The 20,557-nt window shown below is 38.3% G+C and overlaps 1 protein-coding gene and 1 pseudogene across 1 annotated transcript; both read left to right on the top strand.

The window, feature by feature from the left end:
• Window positions 1-1,030: 1,030 nt before the first annotated feature.
• On the top strand, window positions 1,031-17,454 carry MS4A3 (membrane spanning 4-domains A3). The gene is made up of 7 exons (XM_054440039.2): window positions 1,031-1,106; window positions 5,331-5,502; window positions 6,571-6,708; window positions 8,348-8,404; window positions 11,061-11,219; window positions 13,229-13,330; window positions 13,864-17,454. Exons 2-7 carry the CDS (start codon window positions 5,347-5,349, stop codon window positions 13,894-13,896), a joined length of 645 nt encoding a protein of 214 aa, XP_054296014.1. The 5' UTR covers window positions 1,031-1,106; window positions 5,331-5,346; the 3' UTR covers window positions 13,897-17,454.
• A 1,995-nt stretch (window positions 17,455-19,449) lies between these two features.
• On the top strand, window positions 19,450-20,529 carry LOC129008312 (14-3-3 protein zeta/delta-like; annotated as a pseudogene).
• The last annotated feature ends 28 nt before the right edge of the window (window positions 20,530-20,557 follow it).

Here is a 20,557-nt window from a genome sequence, read left to right as displayed (position 1 = left end):
ACCAATATGGTGAAACCCTGTCTCTACTAAAAATACAAAAATTAGCTGGGCGTGGTGGTGCATGCCTGTAGTTGCAGCTATTCAGGAGGCTGGAACAGGAGAATTGCTTGAACCCAGAGGCAGAGGTTGCAGTGAGCCAAGATCACACCATTGCACTCCAGCCTGGATCACAGAGCGAGACGCCATCTCAACAAACAAACAAAACAAACAAACAAATACAAAAAACCCAAAAAACAAAAAAGAAACTGAAAGGAGGGGTTTTAACAATCATATTAGGATAACAGGCACACTTCGGGCTTCAACATTGTACAAAACAGAGATTTTGCACAGGGCTTTTCCAGTTAAATTTTAGGAAAGCTGGGTAACATTTCTATACCATAGTTTTCTCTACCATAACATCAGGTTAATAGTAGTACCTGGGACCTGGGTTATTGTGAGGATGAAATGAATTAACATATGTAAAGCATTTAGAACAATGACCTGTACATAGTAATCATTTAATACATTTAAACAATAATTAGCATTATTATTATATCTGTGATATTGGGCAAAGTAATTAACCTCTCTAAGCATGTGAGAATTGAATGTCATCACACATATAAGGTACCTAGCACCTTTGCTGGCACATCATGTAAAATAAGTGCCTGAGTGACCACCTCCCTCCTCCAGATGCTTCTCTTACAGTGTGACTTTGTCTCTTCTTGCTATGCAACTAACACTGTTCTACCTCCATCTCACAACCTCTTCTCACTTGTCTACCCATATTTGTTGCTTGTATTTCCTGTTTCAACAATGCGTTAAGCAACATCTGAAAGCCAGAAGACAGTTATGCCTCACACCGGTTTCCTAATCATCACTAAGCCCTGGGGAAACACAATGGATCAGCGAGGCCCCGAATGCAGATATGATTAGCACACTGGTCAGTCAGCCCGCAAAACATTTTCACCGAGTCCTCTAAGGTGTTGCATAAGGCAAAGATAACGTTAAGTCTGTGGAGGCTTCCGTTATCGGGAAAAGATCCTGTTGTGATCTTTTCTGAGTGTCTCCTACTTGCGACAAGGTGGACTTGGGAGGAAAGCCATCTGCCAAAGCCTGAAGCCTCCAAGGTATAGATTCCCTCTCCATAGACATTCCCCTTTCTTTTATATCTTTTGTTAAAATGCCTCCCAGTGGGCTACTGGAGATGTCTGCAAAGGTCTCTGTTTGGTTGCTATGTAGAGGTTTGGAACATTTAACCGTGAGCATGGCTTCTCTTTGGGATGTGATGATTCCTTTGGAGCCATGATAAACAGTGTTAGACATAATAATACAGCAATTTCTTTGGGAAAATGTGGGTATGGATACACACACACATGCACACGCACCTCTTAGGTACATTAAATCCCACTGGCCGCACCTGAGTTTGTCTGCCAGCTCTGATAATGAGGGGTGGTCTGGATATGCCTGAAGTATGGGGTCTGCAAAGTGCCTTTTAGCATAGCTCAGGGGACGGTAGAGTGTAATGATAGCTTCAGATGGATTACCAGGTTCTGATTTTTAGCTTCTCAAATTGCTGGCTGTGTGGGCTTGGGAAAGCTACTTAACTTCTTTGTTCCTCAGCTTCTTCGTCTGTTAGATGGAAAGGATCATAACAGTAGTACCCATTTATCTGAGGTTGTGAGAACTAAATTAGTAAACATGAGTAAAGCCCTTAGAACAAATGCCTGCCACATACTAAGAGCTGGAGAGGTGAACTTAACTGGCAGTTTCCTAGAAAATCTACATTTCTCTGATATTTATTTATTTATTTATTTATTTATTTATTTATTTTTGTGATGGAATCTCGCTCTGTCGCCCAGGCTGGAGTGCAGTGGTGCCATCTCAGCTCACTGCAACCTCTGCCTCACGGGTTCAAACAATTCTCCTGCCTCAGCCTCCTTAGTAGCTGGATTACAGGTGCGTGCCATCACAACCCGCTAATTTTTTGTGTTTTTAGTAGAGACAGGGTTTCACCGTGTTAGCCAGGATGATCTCAATCTCCTGACCTCGTGATCCTCCTGCCTCAGCCTCCCAAAAGTGCTGGGATTACAGGCATGAGCCACTGCACCGGGACCATTTCTCTGATTTTTTTTTTTTAACAAATAAATTAGAAAACATAGTTTGTTTCACCTGGAGGCTGAAAATTCTCCCTGGTTATTTTGATTATTTGAAACAAATCAAGTTAAATAATATGGTTAGATATTTGTTCCCTTCAGAAATGCTCTTGGAGTTTCTTGGGATGAGAGGCTCCAGTGCTTGCAGAGGTGTTTTCCATTATCATTTATCAGGATGGCTACCTTGGGCTGGACCAAAAGTCTGGTTACTGATTGAACATGTGTTAACTGAGTGCTTGCCATCTGATGATTCTGAGCTAGGCACTGGAGTTGCAGTGATGAGTAGACAACAAGGTAATAGACAAGTATCCAGTCTGGAAGGGCCAGGCTCATTGACTCATGCCTGTAATCCCAGCACTTTGGGATTAGGTCAAGAGTTCGAGACCAGCCTGGCCAACATGGTAAAACCCTATCTCTACTAAAAGTACAAAAATTAGCTGGGTGTGGTGGTGCACACCTGTAATCCCAGCTACTTGGGAGGCTGAGGCAGGATAATAGCTTGAACCCAGGAGGTGGAAGTTGCAGTAAGCTGAGATCGGGCTGCTGCACTCCAGCCTGGGAGACGGAGTAAGGCTCCATCTCAGAAAAAAAAAAAAAAAAATCAGTCTGGAAGGAGAGCAGAAATTATCCAGGTGAAGCTTGAGGGGACTTGTTTTTCAGGAATTGGGGGATAGCACAGAGGATTAAAGACAGTTGAGGGCTTGGAACTTCTGAAGGAAGACAATTCAATAAAACAAGGCTGGATGGAATTTTGAGATAGGGAGGGGTGAGGGGTGAGGCGGGAGACATAGGCAAGAAATTATCTGGTCATAAATCAGCAACGTTCTCCATATTGTATGCATCTTAGTTCATTAGATATTTAATCCAAAATACATACAAATTTCCCAGTGGATAAATTTGAAGTCTTGGCTTTTTGGCTATTCTTATTTATACTTCTTGCAGAAAATTACGTTAGGAACTCATTCACACAGAGTTTGCTTTAAGCCTTATTGATCTTCCCTCGCTCTTGGGTTCTGTGCAGTGTTGAACACGGGAGGTTAAGGGTTCCTTGTCATTTCACATTTATCCATATTTAAATACATAGAGAATGTAATTTAATCTTGGCATGAAAATCAATATTGGTAGGAAACTTTGATGAAGAGTATTGGTAGAAAAATTTTATGACATTTATAATAAATGTTTTACCAGTATTGGTAGAGAACTTTTATGAACTTTTATAGCAATTCCCAGTGTAATAATAAAACATGGCTTGACTCTCACTTTAAGTCAATGCTTAGTAAATTTGTCACCACACTTAAATGGTCATACACGCCCCCAGAGTAGAGTATCAGAAAGGTAAACATCCTGAAAGTGGCATGTATTTAGCTTGACAAAAACTTAAGTTATTAGAAAAATGGATCTAGTATATAATTTGTAACAAAGAGTAGAAATTAAGATACTATACTTTCTTTTTCAATAAAAAGCTTTTATTTTAGGTTTACCAGTACATGTACAGTTCGTTATATAGGTAAATTCGTGCTACAGGGGTGTGTTGTGCAGATTGTCACCCAGGTACTAAGCCTAGTACCCAATATTTATTTTTCCTTATCTCCTCCCTCCTCTCTCTGATAATCTCCAGTGTGTTTTGTTCCCCTCTATGTGTCCATTTGTTCTTAACATTTAGCCCCCACTTATAAGTGAGAATATGTGGTATTTGGTTTTCTCTTCCTGTATTAGCTTTCTAAGGATAATGGCTTCTACTTCATCCATGTTCCTGCAAAAGACAGGATCTCATTCCTTTTTATGGCTGCATAGTATTCCACAGTGTGTATGTACCACATTTTCTTCATCCAGTCTACAACCGATGGACATTTAGGTTGATTCTATGTCTTTGCTATTGTGAATAGTGCTGCAATGAACATTCACGTGCATGTGTCTTTATGGTAGAATGATTTATATTAAGATCTTATTCCTAACCCAATCAATAGTTATGGCAGAATACAGCATCATTTCGTGTGTTTGTGGTTCATCTCATGCCATCTCCCTCATCCGTTATAAAAGCATATAAGCATTTTACAACTATTTTGTGTTGGAGGGTACTATGAATTAGGAAGTTATACTGCCCAACATTCAGAAGTCCAATGTAAGCATTCTGTGTGTACTTTAGTGACACATATTTTTTAGCTGTAATGATTGAGGTGGTTGTTTTGCGACCCTTATGTATATAGAAACTTGAAGTCCTTTTTGTCAGAAGGCAGAGTATAAGTTAAAACTGATACCACCTGTTCACAGGTTAAGAATTCTGTACATTATCAAAGTCAACTCTCGCAATGTTAATATAAAATTCAAATTATTCCCATTTTATAGAAGTGAAAACTGAGGTTCCCACTACAAGGTCATGCAACTAGTAAGTGATGAAATCTGGATTTGAATTTGGATCTTCCATAGTGCTTAAACTCTGAAAACTGAGGTTCCCATTACAAGGTCATGCAACTAGTAAAGGATGAAATCTGGATTTGAATTTGGATCTTCCATAGTGCTTAAACTCTACCATGCTATGTTATACTCAGAAAGACATTTTCTATATAGTGCTATATAATGTGGTGATTTGAAAAATATTGGACCTTAGAGTAGAATGTTTTTAGTAGAATCTGAAATGATTTTTAAGCTATATGAGTTTGGATAAGTTTCTCAGTCTCTCTATACCTCAATTTTTTTCATCTGTGAAATGGGAATAATAATAATATTATAACAGGATTAAATATATTAATACATTCACAGCATCCAGACAGTGCCTGGCATATAGTAATAAGTACTAAATAAATGACACCTACTATTATTTCTGGAATGTGGCTAAAGCCGTTATTCTTATAAAGAGACCACTGCTCAGAGAAACCATATATCTTGTTGCCCTCGACTGATTTGAAGAAAGGCAGGGACTATATATTGGTGCATGCAAAATGAGAAAGAAATTGTTCTTTACCATTCCAAAGTTAAATGAATCACCAAGGCCTACTACAATGACCTGATGATGTCTACTACTCCAAGAAAAGACAGAATTGAATATTGTACAAACTCTGTTACTCTGCCCTGGTGTCCCATTTGTGGAGAGTCATTGTAATGTATGGACAGAATTGAACCCTTCTGTAACACTCAAAATTTTAGTAGCTAGTGGAAAAAGGGAAAGCATGAAGCCTTTGGATTTCTTTTCTATCACAGCTATAAACAACCCCAAATGGCCTCCCACAAAGTTGATAATGCAGCGCTGGGGTCAGCCTCTGCCCATGGTACCCCAGGCAGTGAGGCTGGACCAGACGAGCTGAATAATTCGGTCTACCAGCGCATCGATGGATCACAAGATTATCAGAAAGGAAAATTACAAGTTCTTGGGGTAAGTCAGCCTTAGTTTAAACATTGATTTAAGAGGGAAGAAAATAAATACAGTTGACCTGTGAATAATGTGTGTTTGAACTGTGAGGATTCCCTTACATGTGGATTTCTTCCACATATATAATATATATATATAATATGTCTCATACAAATATATATACAATATATAATATGTCTCATACAAAATATGTGATAATCGACTGTTTATGTTAATAGTAAGGCTTCTGGTCAACAACAGGCTATTAGTAGTTAAGTTTTTGGGAAGTCATAAGTTATAAGTTTATGTTAATAGTAAGGCTTCTGGTCAACAGTAGGCTATTAGTAGTTAAGTTTTTGGGAAGTCATAAGTTACATGTGCATTTACCACCGTGAAGAGGTGGGCATTCCAAACCCCAATGTTGTTCAAGAGCCAACTGTATCATTAGAAAACCTTGCTTATGCTGAGAAGGAGGAAATTCTGAGTTATTTATCACTGACTTAATGATGAATTGGAGAAAAGACAGGGACTTCTTATAGATCTGGGGAGCAGAAATGCAAAGGCATTTTCTCATGGTAGAAAACATCAAACCTTGGAGGACAGATTCCAAGACCCTTCATTTTTTGTTTTGTGCCTTTTGAGCAGCCATTTGAGGAGGCTGAGCTCTATGAAGCTTATATTCTATATTTTAAATTTAAAAATTGGGTTGAGAAAAAGGCTGAGTAGGATATGGCTTATCCTCTGTCTGCCTTCATCATATTAGGACCCAAAAGCATGCTGGGAAGAGACTTTGACTCCATCTACCTTACCAATCATGTCTCCTTTACTCTCCTGCCACTTTCTGAGAGGAGTTCGTGAGAATGAACAGAAATGTGGGGGAGAGGTGAAGATGAAAGGCTGCCACTGGAATTGGTGTGGATAGCGTGGAACAAAAAACTCTTTCAGATAAGCTCTTGTTCTGTTAATTTAGGCTTGACACTTTAACCATTTCAAGCACCGACATCTCCTTTCTGAGGAAAATTAAAATGGCCTGTTTTCAGTGTCCACTTTAGTATATGACTGTTAACGCCTTTTTCTCCTTTCTTCTTTCAGGCCATCCAGATCCTGAATGCAGCAATGATTCTGGCTTTGGGTGTCTTTCTGGGTTCCTTGCAATACCTGTTCCACCTCCAAAAGCACTTCTTTTTCTTCACCTTCCACACAGGCTACCCAATTTGGGGTGCTGTGTTTGTGAGTATTCATACTCCCCTGGCTGTATGTTATTTCTTAGATACCACTGCTGGAGATGTGTTTGATGACAAAAGTATTGTTTGTAGGTTGTTGGAAGGTTGCATGCTGTGGTTTTGATTCACAATTCTTGATATACACAATTAGAGACAATAAACTCTTTCTTTTTTATTTTTTAATTTAATTAATTACTTAATTAATTTATTTTTTGAGACAAGGTCTCGATCTGTCATCCAGGCTGGAGTGCAGTGGCATGATCTCTGCCCACTGAAACCTCTGCCTCCCCAGTTCAAGTGATTCTCTTGCCTCAGTCTCCTGAGTGGCTGGGATTACAGGCATATACCACCATGCCCAGCTAATTATTGTTTTTGTATTTTTAGTAGAGACAGGGTTTCACCATGTTTTCCAGGATGGTCTCGAACTCCTGACCACAAGTGGTCCTCCCAGCTTGGCCTCCCAAAATGCTGGAATTACCAGGCGTGAGTCCTGATGCCAGGCCAAAAATCTCTTTCTGATTAAGAGAAACCACATTTGCCAAGTACAAATGAAGTCCTAAAAATTATCTTATATCTATGTGTTACATTTATAGATACTTAAAAAATGGAATGAAAAATGGGTATTGATGAATTGCCTTGTGGTATAGCAGAGAATCCTGGCTTGAGAGTTAAGAAATTTGTCTGCTGATTACTGTCTGAAAATCAGAAGAATCATTTCCACTATCTGGGTCAACATGCAATCAGAAAAAATAGGGGTGATTTAAAAATGTATTCATTCAGCTTTGATTATTTGCTTGTTACTTCTCTGATGGTTCATTTTTAAAAAGTGAATGATATGTTTGTTGGCCATTTGTATATCTTCTTTTGAGAATTGTCTGTTCATGTCCTTAGCCCATTTTTGGATGGGATTGTTTGTTCATTTCTTGTTGATTTGTTTGAGTTCATTGCAGATTCTGGATATTAGTCCTTTGTTAGATGTATAGATTGTGAAGATTTTCTCCTATCCTGTGGGTTGTCTGTTTACTCTGCTGACTGTTCCTTTTGCCATGCAAAAGCTCCTTAGTTTAATTAGGTCCCAGCTATTTATCTTTGATTTTATTGCATTTGTTTTCGGGTTCTTCGTCATGAAATCCTTTCATAAGCCATTATCCTAAGTGAAGTAACTCAGGAGTGGAAAATCAAACATCATATGTTCTCACTTATAAGTGAGAGCTAAGCTATGAGGATGCAAAGGCATAAGAATGATACAATGGACTTTGGGGACTCAGGGGGAAATGTGGGAAGGAGGTGAGGGATAAAAGGCTACAAATTGTGTGCAGTGTATACTGTTTGGGTGATGGGTGCACCAAAATCTCACAAATTACCACTAAAGAACTTATCCATGTAACCAAACACCACCTGTTCCCTAATAACGTATGGAAATAAAAAAATTTAAAAAAATAAAATGAATAAAACTAATTGCATGGAAAGACAAAATAAATAAATAAAGTGAGCAATATCATATACAATTCTGTGTCCTAGGATGTGAATTTAAAAAGAAGGTTTGTATGACTATTGCTGGTTATCTGCTAATTGAGGGAGGACCAAGAAGAAAATGGTTGAGACTTAATATTCCTTTATCTGTTTTACTTCCTATTTTCAAACAGTTCTGTAGTTCAGGAACTTTGTCTGTTGTAGCAGGGAGAAAGCCCACAAGAACATGGGTAAGTAGCACTTCCTCTTTTTCTATGATCAGAGGAGTAGAAATATATTATTCATAAACAGTAGGACAGTAAGTGTCCATGAATACAACTGAGACACTGAGTATCATTTAATGCACAAAAAATTAGTTTTCTTAATGTATTCAGATGGTAGGTCGGCAGAAGATCACATACATTGTGCGGATGCATTCCTGGGATGCTTGCTCTTAATATTGGTGAACTTGAAGCTTAGAAAAAGTCTTCTTGATTTTTATGTGTTGTCAAGTTTGACCAATTCTAATTATTTGGAAGTAAGAACTCCCACCACTAACTAGTTTGACCACTGAAAGTCTAAACTTCTATTCTAAACAACTGCTAAGTCTCTGTGATGTGTTCTTAGTGAGTCGCGTAGCCACTGATACTCCACTTTCCTACTCCATTCATTCACTTTCCCTCCTCCATGGATAGCTATTTTACCATTTTATTGTATCCTCAAACACCAATCCCACTTCTCTCATCCTTACTCTCTGCTGATGATTTTTCTGTCTCTTCTGAGAAAACTGAAGCCATTAGAAGAGAATTTTCAGACCTCCATTACTTAATGGACTAGATCTGTACCAATGTATTTTTTTCTTCTAGTCTCTTACCATAGGAAAATTTTGTGATTTTCTTTAAAGCTGATCTCCCTAGTTGAGTATAAGATTCCATTCTTTTTTTCCCCCACACAAGTGCATCACTTTAATTTGTGTCTCTCTGCTATATATATATTTTTTGAGTCTCACTCTGTCACCCAGGTGGGAGTGCAGTGGTGTGGTCACAGCTCACTACAGCCTCCACCTTCCGGGGCTCATGCGATCCTCCCACCTCAGCCTCTTGCATAGCTGGGACTACAGGTGTGTGCCACCATGCCTGGCTAATTTTGTCTTTTTGTGTGTGTGTGTGTGTGTGTGTGTGTGTGTAGAGACAGGATCTTGCCATGTTGCCCAGGCTGGTCTCAAAATCTTGGGCTCAAGCAGTCCTCCTGCCTCAGCCTCCCAAAAGGCTGGGGTTACAGGCATGAGTTACCTTGCCCCATCTCTAATCAGCAGGTAAACGTTCAGTTACTGTTCTCAACTTAAAAACAAAACAAAGCAAAACAAAACAAAACAAAACAAGAAAACCTTGACATTATTTCTCCCTGCTAGGGACAGGCACAATTTGTATTTTCCTTCTGTAGCTAAACTCCTTCAAAGGAATCATCATGTTCTTTCTCTAATTTCCATCTACCAGTTTGAATTAAACCCACTTCAATAAGACTTTATTTTATTCCCTACTATCCTTCTGTAACTGCTGTCTTTAAGATCACTGAAAACTTCCACCCTGCTAAAACAAGGGTCGACTCTTGACCCTCATCTAACTTAAGCTATGAGTAGCATTTAGCATAGTTAGTCTCCCACTCCTCCTTCCAGGAATTTCCTCACTTGGCTTCCAGCATACATTGCTTGGCTGGTTTTCCTCCCATCTTTTGGTTTCTCCATCTCAGTCTCCTTTCCTGGTTCCTCTCCTTGTCTCTGACCTTTTAATGTTCTGGTGCCCCAGAGCTGAATTCTTTGCCACCTGCTCTTCTCAATCTATACATACTTCTTCCGTGATCTTACACATCCTTATGACTTCAAATAGTATCTATATGCCCACAACCCTGAAATAAGTATTTCCAGCCCAAGTGTCTCTCCTGATCACCAGACTGGCATGTAAAGATCCAAAGCTCAACTCCCAGTCTTCTTCCTCAAACCTTCTCCTCATGTCAGCTGATGGGAACGTCATCCTTCCAGATTCCCAGACCAAACACCTTAGAATAACCCAGAGTCTTCTTTCTTTCACAATCCTGAATCCTATTTATCAGCAAATAATGTTGGCTCTACTTTCAAGCTATTATTATATCCAATTTTGACCTTTTCTTATCTTTCTATTGATGACATTTCATCCAATCCACCTTGTCTCTCCTAATTGGGCTTCTAGATTTTATCGTTGAACTTCTCTTTGCCTTGCTAGAAACAGTGATCCCTTGAAACCATAAAGTCAAGTATATCATTTATTTGCTCCAAATCCTTCATTGGCTTTGTATTTTTCTTAGAGTTTGAAACAAGTTCATTTTCATGATCTGCAGAGCCCTACATGATTTGGCTCTCTGTTAACTTTCCTTCTTCTTCATTTCCTAGTATTGCCTATGTGCCTCCAACGCCCTTGACCCCTTTGCTTCCCCAGAAGATTCTGGCCTCAGGACTTTGAGTGTTTCCCTAATTGCAAGGATATTCCCCCAGATATCCTCCTGGCTGGCACCCACAGCTCTTTCATGCCTCTCCCCAGTGTCATTTCTATTTAATATCATGAACCCCCACTCCTCTCTTTGGATTCCCAGATTCTCCTTATCCCATTCTGTTAGCCCCTAGTACTTTATCACTTTCAAAAATATTATGTAATTTACCTATGTTTACTTTTTTATTTGTTTTTATTGCTAGAATATAAGCTCCATGGAGGGTGGGGGACAGAAATCTTTCTTTGGTCATTGATGTTTGCCTCGCATCTAGGATATCAATGGGTGTGTAAACAATATTCAATCAATGTTTGTTTCAATGAATTGTTGCCAAAGGAATGAAGTGTGTGCTGCATATATTAATTGAAAATTCTCATTCTTTTTTAGATACAGAACAGTTTTGGACTGAACATTGCCAGTGCTACAATTGCACTAGTTGGGGTTGCTTTTCTCTCAGTAAATTTAGCAGTTAATATCCAGTCATTAAGGAGTTGTCAGTTTTCAAAGTCACCGGACCTATGCAATTACATGGGCTCCATATCAAATGTATGTTTCTGAAAAATATGTATAAGTATAAAATATTTCAGACAATCCAGGATGTACAGAAAAATAATATATCAGGTACCAATGTGCCATAATTAGCTTTTTTTTTTTTTTTTTTTGAGACGGAGTCTCTCTCTGTCGCCCAGGCTGGAGTGCAGTGGTGTGATCTCGGTTCACTGCAAGCTCCGCCTCCTGGGTTCACACCATTCTCCTGCCTCAGCCTCCTGAGTAGCTGGGACTACAGGCGCCCACCACCATGCCCAGCTAAGTTTTTGTGTTTTTTTAGTAGAGACGGGGTTTCACCGTGTTAGCCAGGATGGTCTTGATCTCCTACCTCGTGACCCGCCCGCCTCGGCCTCCCAAAGTGCTGGGATAAGGGGCGTGAGCCACCACGCCCAGCTCATAATTTGAATCTTGGGTCTGTCACCTATTTGCTTTATAATGAAGGGCAAATTAGATAATCCCTTAAATTTTCTCATTTTTGAAATGAGGATAACAATAGTACCCATCTCATAGGATTGATGTGAGTATTTAATAAGTTAAGATATGATAAGCAATTAAAACAAGGCTTAGCATATCATGATACACAATTATGCTAATATAAGCTCCATGGAGGGTGGGGGACAGAAATCTTTCTTTGGTCATTGATGTTTGCCTCACATCTAGGATATCAATGGGTGTGTAAACAATATTCAATCAATGTTTGTTTCAATGAATTGTTGCCAACGGAATGAAGTATGTGCTGCATATATTAATTGAAAATTTATTGAAAATTCTTATTCTTTTTATTACTACGACTATTACTATTACACTCCCCAGAGAGATTTTTTTAAAGTTTCATTTCATATCTCCTTGCTTAATAAAACAAACTTGAGAGATTTACAACTTTCTCTGCAATCTGGAATGTTCAAATAATGACTTGAAGTTTTGAAGGACTGTGCTTTAGAATGAAATGAGCATGGTGTTTTCAAAGGAAAGCTCTTTAATAACCTTACTAATTTTTAAAAAATTTGTGTTTAGATATTCTACCTTTTCTGAGGTCTACTTAGAAATTAATATTTTCCTTTGGAATTATCCATTTCATCCCAATGATCTATGAACTGTTAATTACAGACTCACTCCTAAGCTTCCTGTTTTCTTTTTTTTAATTATTATCATACTTTAAGTTCTAGGGTACATGTGCACAACGTACAGGTTTGTTACATATGTATACATGTGCCGTGTTTGTTTGCTGCTCCCATTAACATATCGTTTACATTAGGTATTTCTCTTAATGCTATCCCTCCCCCAGCCCCCCACCCCACGACAGGCCCTGGTCTGTGATGTTCCCCACCTTGCGTCCAAGTGTTCTTATTGTTCAATTCCCATCTATGGGTGAGACACTACTCATGGAAGTTTGTGTTCTCATTTTCTTTATTATATTTTTAATGATCTAAATTTACATTTGTCGGAGCCTGATTTTTCTGTGAATTTGGAGGTATTTTTCCTTCAGGGATATATTGTATCGGTTGCTTCTAGGTGCCTCAGTAACAATAGTAGAATCATTAGCCCAACCATTTTATTTTGTGTTTATATGAGCTTAGTGTTTTAGTTTCTAGGGATAATGTAAATGCCTAAACCCCTATGAAGTGCTATTAATGAAATTGTGGAAGGGCCATTTTTGTTCATTTTCCTAAACTGCCTACTCCTCTCCTTAGTTTACTACTATTCAGATTGGAAGATGTTAGTGATAATGTCAGAATTTTGTTTCTACAGCTTCTGCCCCCTGTAGCTACTTCACGTCCATTGACATAGAAATGCGACACATCTTTCTCTTCAGAGAAAATGTTTTCATGCTTTTAGATTGAGATACTATCTCTTCTACAGTATTATATGTGTCTGTGTCTTTAATTTATGGTTTGCTTTGTTCCACTTTACGGGAGGGAGATGTTGTAGTCTGGTTTCCTGCTGACATTTTTTTTTTACCTCTGGATGTTGCCACTGGGTTTGATATAAGGCATCATATCCCCTAGGGCATGGTGTCTCTACTGCTGATTCTCACCTCGCTGGAATTATGCGTAACCATCTCTGCCATAGCCATGTGGTGCAAGGCAAACTGCTGTAATTCAAGAGAGGTGAGATTTTTCAAATGATTAATCATTCACATGGTCTCAAAGCCTCCCTGTAGGGTTTGAAGTTGTTTCTGATGCTTAGAAATAAACTTTTATGTGGTAATGATTTGTGGAGTTCCTGGAATTACAGATTGTATGAATGTTAGAGATGAAATGAAGGGTAAAAAAGAATTTGGATGTGAAAATGCAAGAGGAAATACTGTACTTAACATGTAAGAACATACTTTCTTATACAGCTGGAATTAAGTTTTATTATTTTCTTATAACTTGTAGCTTTCTACTTGTATGACCTAGGAAAAATTAATAATTCTTTCTAAATTTTAGATATATTAACTGTAAAATGAAAATATTTTCTTCTAAACATTCTCTTCTAATGTTTGTTATGAGTACTGTGTATATAATCTTTACAGCATTTGGCACAGTAAACATCAATGAATGGATTTTATTGTTGATGATTATGATGATAACAGGAAGGGATGGGAGGAGAAGGAGATAATGATCCTGTTCATGGACATTAATGTTGTTTTATTTTCTAGGAAATTTCCTCACCTCCCAATCCTGTGAGATAAAGAATACCTCCTTATGAAAATAATTCTGAGAGCATGAATATTTGACCTTAAATCTCCAGTGACTCAGAGCTTCACCGACAAACTCAGGAGAACATGAGCCTCTTTGTAAAGCTCAATCCTTCTATCATGGCACCAATCACAAGAACCTTGGACGTTTGACTGACTCTATCCTTTCTCTCTTAACTATAAATCCTATTTGTGTGTTGTGGGTATGGAAGGACAGATATATTTCTTTAGGCATTCTTGGATATTTGTAACTTCTATGATCATTACTCTAAAGTTATTTCCAGAAATTGGTTCTATTTCTTCTTACCCACCTACTCCATTGCTTTATGAGGTTTAAGGAAGGAAGGCAGTATAATCCCTATTCAATATATTTTTTCTAAAATCCAACTTCTGACCACCCAGTAGGAAGAAAAATGAGACATTTTTTCCATTACAGAGAAATGCTTCTTGACTTTAACTAACATCAGCATTATAAAAAGTGTCAAATAAAAAATTACCATCATTGTCGTTAAAATAAATTTTCACCGTATTTGAGATGGGAAGATTAAGGCTCAGGGATTTTATTTCAGTGAACTGCTGGAACTCACACATGCCCTGATACGTAAATGATGATTTATGTTGGTGAGTCTGAGAGCAAGCCCAAATGTGTTCTTCAAAGGACAATGGGAAACTGTAAAGTAGAGAATTAAAGAATAAGGCCTTCAGAATCTGATACATCTGGGTTCAAATTCTGAAACTGTCACTTATGACCTGTATGAACATGGGCAAGTTATCTAATCTCTCTGACCTGTTCTTCCTCATCTGTAAAATAGGTGTAATAATAACAACTACTTTGTCAGTTGCTCTGAGGGTTAAATGAAAATAAAAAGAAAATGTGAAACAGCACCATAGGTACTTGATAATGATGTTGCTGTTGTTGTTGGTCTTGCTGTTGCTGATGAAAGCTAAGGTGGGATTGTGGTCAGATGTGCTGGAGAGATACAGTGGAAACCTTATTTACAGTTCCATTGTGGCTCCTCGTATAACCTCCAACAACTCCAATAGCCATCTTTTCAAGGTGGCAATGTGGTGTGAAAACTTCCCTCAGTTCCTCATTTATAAATCTGCTAAAGCACTTATATTTCTTATTCATAAATATTCAAGATAAATAAAATGTATGAATAAGAAATATAGGCACTTATTGTATCCATAAATTTATACCCATAATTTTATCTTAGCTACTTGTATATCGTATGTGCAAAGGTCATTTTCTACCACTTGTTGCCTACTTATATAATAATTATTTCTTTATTTTTTAATCCATTCTGCAGTGGGATAATTAAGGAATCAGACAGACTGAGGGGTTGAGGAGGAATTATTTAATTATTTAGGTGCACTGACCCAGTCGGATTAACATCCAAAGGACTGAGCCCCGAACAAAGAGTCCAGTTACATTTTAAGCATTTTGTAGGGCAGGGGAAGATCTGTGCAGGGGGAAGCATATTACAGAAGTGAGAAACAAAGACAGTTATTCAATTAAGACATGTATTACATTATTTCTTATTTTTTCAAGGAAAAACATGTTTTACGACTTGAGTTTATCTGCCTAGTGACCTTGCAGCTGCACAGCTAGAGAAACAGCGTCTTCACAATGCCTGGGAAAGGGAGAGATAAGGCTCACTAGCCACAGAAAAACAGGCAGTTAATTTTAAAGGACTCCAGCTGTTTCTCTTCTTCAGGGGGAATTGGGTTTTCTTACATACAACTGAGCTTTTGCTTACACATTCTTTAATTTCTTTTAATTCCTGTTCTAATTCAACAATCATTTAGGGAGTGCCTACTGTGTGTCATGTATTGTGATAAGAGCTTGGCATATAATAGAGAATGATGCATAATCTCTGCTCTTAAGTTGCTTGTAGTGGGAGATACAGACCCCTAGAAACACACAAGGGCTCTGATAGGAAGAGTATAGGAATCTTGAGAAGCATGTAGGATGAGCTTCTAACCCAGATTAGAAGACATGTCAGTGATAATTTTTTAGAACACTTTTCTTCTCAACTTAGCTCTTAAAGATAACTGAGCATTAACATGATGGAAGGCAAATGGAAGAAAAGAGGATACATTCAAAAGCCTTTAAGTTAGAAAAAATTTTGAATATTCAAATAAACTAGAGACTTTAGTGGGTCTAACTTCAGTGTATAATGGGCAGATAGAAAAATAAAAGTTTGGAGAGAGGTGTACATCACAAGAGATTATAAAATGACAACCCCGTGAGTTTTAAGAAGCAATTGAAAATGTATGCAGGTTCTGGGCACGGTGGCTCACACCTGTGATCCCAGCACTTTGGGAGGCCGAGATGGGTGGATCACTTGAGGTCAGGAGTTTGAGACCAGCTTGGCCAACATGGTGAAATCCCATCTCTACTAAAAATACACACATTGGTCATGTGTAGTGGCACGTGCCTGTAATCCCAGCTACTCAGGAGGCTGAGGCAGGAGAATCGCTTGAACCTGAGAGGCAGAGGTTGCAGTGAACTGAGATTGCGCCACTGCACTCCAGCCTTGGCAACAGAGTGAGACTCCATCTAAAAAAAAAAAAAAAAAAAAAAAAAAAAAAAAAAAAATTTACAAAGGAATGTCCTGAGACTGGCTTATATTGGTCTGTGGAAGTCAATTTTAAATTTTCAGGGAGCACAGGTCAACATAGTTTGGGTAGCTTGAAGTTAGCTCTGATGGGAGAATTTACACCACAGAGATGGGGAAAAACCACAAGTTTTAGCATTCATGTGTAGATTTTGCCTGCAGCACATACTATTGTGTTGTTCAAAGGGTGATTTTGTTTCCCTCATTTCTCCTTTATTTATCATTTAAATGTTTCAGTAAGGAAGATTTGTCTCTTCTCTCATTTGTTTATTAAAGTATTTATATTGTTATGTACTCATGAATATTTATATTATTCTTTTGGTTATGAGCAATATTTATTTTGTTTCTCAGAGTTTTCCAGCTTTGGCCATTGGGAGCTGAGTTGGCTCCTGTGTACTTTTGACATGCTCCACCCCACCCTCCCCTTTTTAGAACTTTCATATTTTCTGGAACTACAAGATTCTTCATGTTATTTTACCTGCTACAGACCTAGAATTTTCATTTCTTCGGGGAGCCCTGGTTTCTTTATTTAGAGAACTATGTTTAGAAAACCTGACCTGGAGGCAAGATATGCTCATTGCTACTGTATGTCACTGCTTTTAGGCCCTCTCAGGGGACAAAGCTAAGAAATATATGCATGTACATGCATGCACATGTCTATATTTATTATCATATGTATGTATGTATCTATCCATCTGTCTCTCTCCATCACGAATTCCTACTGATAAATTCCACTCAAATATGGCCACGCAGGGTCCATTCTAGCAACCTCTCAACCTTGCTTATTTATAACCTGTTTTCTGAATATAATAAATCTGGCAACAATTTCCACAATTTATTTCCTTACCTGTTTAACGTTAGTATACATGTAAATTCATTTCAGAATTGCTAACCAGTATTTTTGTGAGAAATAAATTTACCACCTAGAGTACACTGTGTACAGTTCTTTTTATCCTTAGCTTTAAGATATGCAGTCAAAGTAGTTGTTTTTTATAGATACTTAGGCCAGCTCCTTTTAACCTCTACCTCTTTCAGTGAGGTTGGCATGCATTTCTAATGTTGTTTAATTTATTTTTCACAGTTTAAATTTCATCCTGCGTTCCATAGGTATCTTGGTTAATTTTTATTTTAAAGTAGCATACGGTAAAGTTCATTATTTGCAAAACATAATTTTATCAGTTTTAATGAAACATAGAGTTATGTATCCACAGTACCATACAAAGCAGTTTCATCATCCTAAGAGTTCCCTTCTGTAATCTGTTGAAAATCAAGTTCTCTCCCAACCACAAACTCTGGTAACAACCAAACTAATTTTCCATATTAATAGATATATAGATATAGTCTTTTCATATGATATTCTGCAAAATACTATATCTATATATCTATTCACATGGAGGCAGTAGGGTGAGAAGGAGTGAAGGCAGAGATCCAGTCATAAAGCAATGGGTGTTATGGAATGGATTTCAGAGGATGGTAATACTACTAATAATGCCAATTTGAAAGGTCACTGTGGCTGCATTATGAATAACCGCTCTGAGAGAGCTGGTACATAAGTGAATATGTAAAAAAGAAACCCAGTAAGAACAGTATTAACAGTGTAAAGTTGGACAATAATATGAGCTTGGATAACTGCTGCGCCAGTGAAAATCAAAGAAGTATACAAAATCAAGATAGTTTTAGAATTGGGAAAATGTGAGACAAAAATAATGGTGTTAGGAAAGCTAGATATTTATATGGAACAAAGTGATATTGGACCCTTATACCATATACACAAATTAACTCAGAATGAATTAGAGACTTCAATGTAAGATCTGAGATGATGAAAATTCTAAAAGAAAACATAGGGAAATTTCCTTGATATGGGTCTTGGCAATAATTTTTTTGATAAGACACCAAAAGCACAGGTGACAAAAGCAAAAATAAATAACTGGAGTCACATCAAACTAAAAAGTTTCTGCATAGCAAAGGAAACTAACAAAATGAAAAGTCAATATATAGAATGGGAGAAAACATTTGCAAGCCATTTATCTGATAAGAGGTAAATATGCAATATATGTAAGGAACTCCTACAATTCAGAAGAAAAAAACCATATAACCTTATTTTATAAAATGGGCAAATGACCTGAATAGACATTTTTCTAAAGAAGACATACACGTGGCCAACAGCTATATAAAGCATGCTCAATATTACAAATTACTAGAGAAATACAAATCAAAACCATAATGAGCTGTCACCTCACAGCTGTTAGAACAGCTATTGTCAAAAAGACCAAAGATAGCAAGTGTTGGCCAGGGTATAGAGAAAAGCAAACCCTTGTACACTGTTGGTAGGAACATAAATTCGTACAGCCATAGGGAAAACAGTATGGGGGTTTCTCAAAAAGTTAAAAATAGGTCCAGCAATCCCACTTCTGGTATATATCCAAAGGAATTGAAATCAGTGTGCTGAAGAGATATCTGTACTCCCACGTTCATTGCAGCAATATTTACAATGGCCAAGATATGGAAACATCCTAACTATCCATGAACAGATAAATGGATAAAGAAAATGTGGAATACATATATAATGGAATATATTTTTTAGTGATAAAAAGGGAGGAAACCCTTCCATTTGTGATAACACGAATGGAACTGGAAGTCATTATTCTAAGTGAAATAAGCTAGGCACAGAAAAACAAATACTGTATGAGCTCACTTATTTGTGAAACCCAAAAAAGTTGAACTAATAAAAGCAGAAAGTAGAACGATGATTACCAGAGACTGGGGAGCAGGGGATGGGAGGGAAGTTTGGCCAAAGGGTATAAAACTTCAGTTACAAGATAAACAGGAGCTTTCGAGCAGCAAGATCCAGGGACAGAATCTCAGCTTCCTGCTGCCACTGCTGCTGCCTAGAGACTGCTGAACCCCTGTCCGTCTACTTCCACCTACTCCGGACACAGAGCATTCAGTCATGGATAAAAATGAACTGGTTCAGAAGGACAAACTGGCGAGTAGGCTGAGCAATATGATGACACTGCAGTCTGCATGAAGTCCATAACTGAAAAAGGAGGCGAATTATCCAATGAGGAGAGGAATCGTCTTTCAGTCCCTTATAAAAATGTTGTAGGAGTCTGTAGGTCATCTTGCAGGGTCATCTCAAGTATTGAGCAAAAGACAGAAGGTACTGAGAGAAAAAACAGCAGATGGCTTGAGAATACAGGGAGAAAATTGAGAAGGAGCTAAGAGATATCTACAATGATGTACTGTGTCTTTTGGAAAAGTTCTTGATCTCCAATGCCTCAGAAGCAGAGAGCAAAATCTTCTATTTAAAAGTGAAGGCGGGCTGGGCGCAGTGTCTCACGCCTGTAATCCCAGCCTTCTGGGAGGCCGAGGCGGGCGGATCACGAGATCACGAGTTCGAGACCAGCCTGGCCAATATGGTGAAACCCCGTCTCTACTAAAAATACAAAAATTAACCGGTCGTGGTGGCATGCGCCTGTAGTCCGAGCTACTCAGGAGGTTGAGGCAGAAGCATCGTTTGAACCCGGGAGGCAGAGGTTGCAGTGAGCCGAGACTGCGCCATCACACTCCAGCCTGGGGGAGGGAGCAATGCTCCATTTCAACAACAACAACAACAACAACAACAACAACAAAATAAAAAGAGACTACTATTTTTACTTGGCCTGTGGCTGCTGCTGGTAATGACACAAAAGGGATCCTAGATCAGTCACAACAAGCATACCCAGAAGCTTGTGAAATCACCAAAAAGGAAATGAAACCAACAGATCCTATCAGATTGGGTATGGCTCTAAACTTCTCTGTCTTCTATTATGAGCTTCTGAACTCCCCAGAGAAATCCCATTCACTTGTAAAGGCAGCTTTTGATGAAGCCCTTGCTGAACTTGATACATCAAGTGAAGGGTCATACAAAGACCGCCTGCTAATGCAGTTACTGAGAGACAACTTGACATTGTGGACATTGGATACTCAAGGAGATGAAACTGAAGCAAGAGGAAGAAAAAATTAACCAGCCCTCCAACTTTTGTCTGCCTCAT

This window comes from Pongo pygmaeus, chromosome 9 (genome assembly GCF_028885625.2).
Source record: "Pongo pygmaeus isolate AG05252 chromosome 9, NHGRI_mPonPyg2-v2.0_pri, whole genome shotgun sequence".
Classification (NCBI taxonomy): Eukaryota; Metazoa; Chordata; class Mammalia; order Primates; family Hominidae; genus Pongo; species Pongo pygmaeus.
Note: the sequence above shows the minus strand (reverse complement) of the source record. Positions and strands in the feature narration are given on the sequence as shown.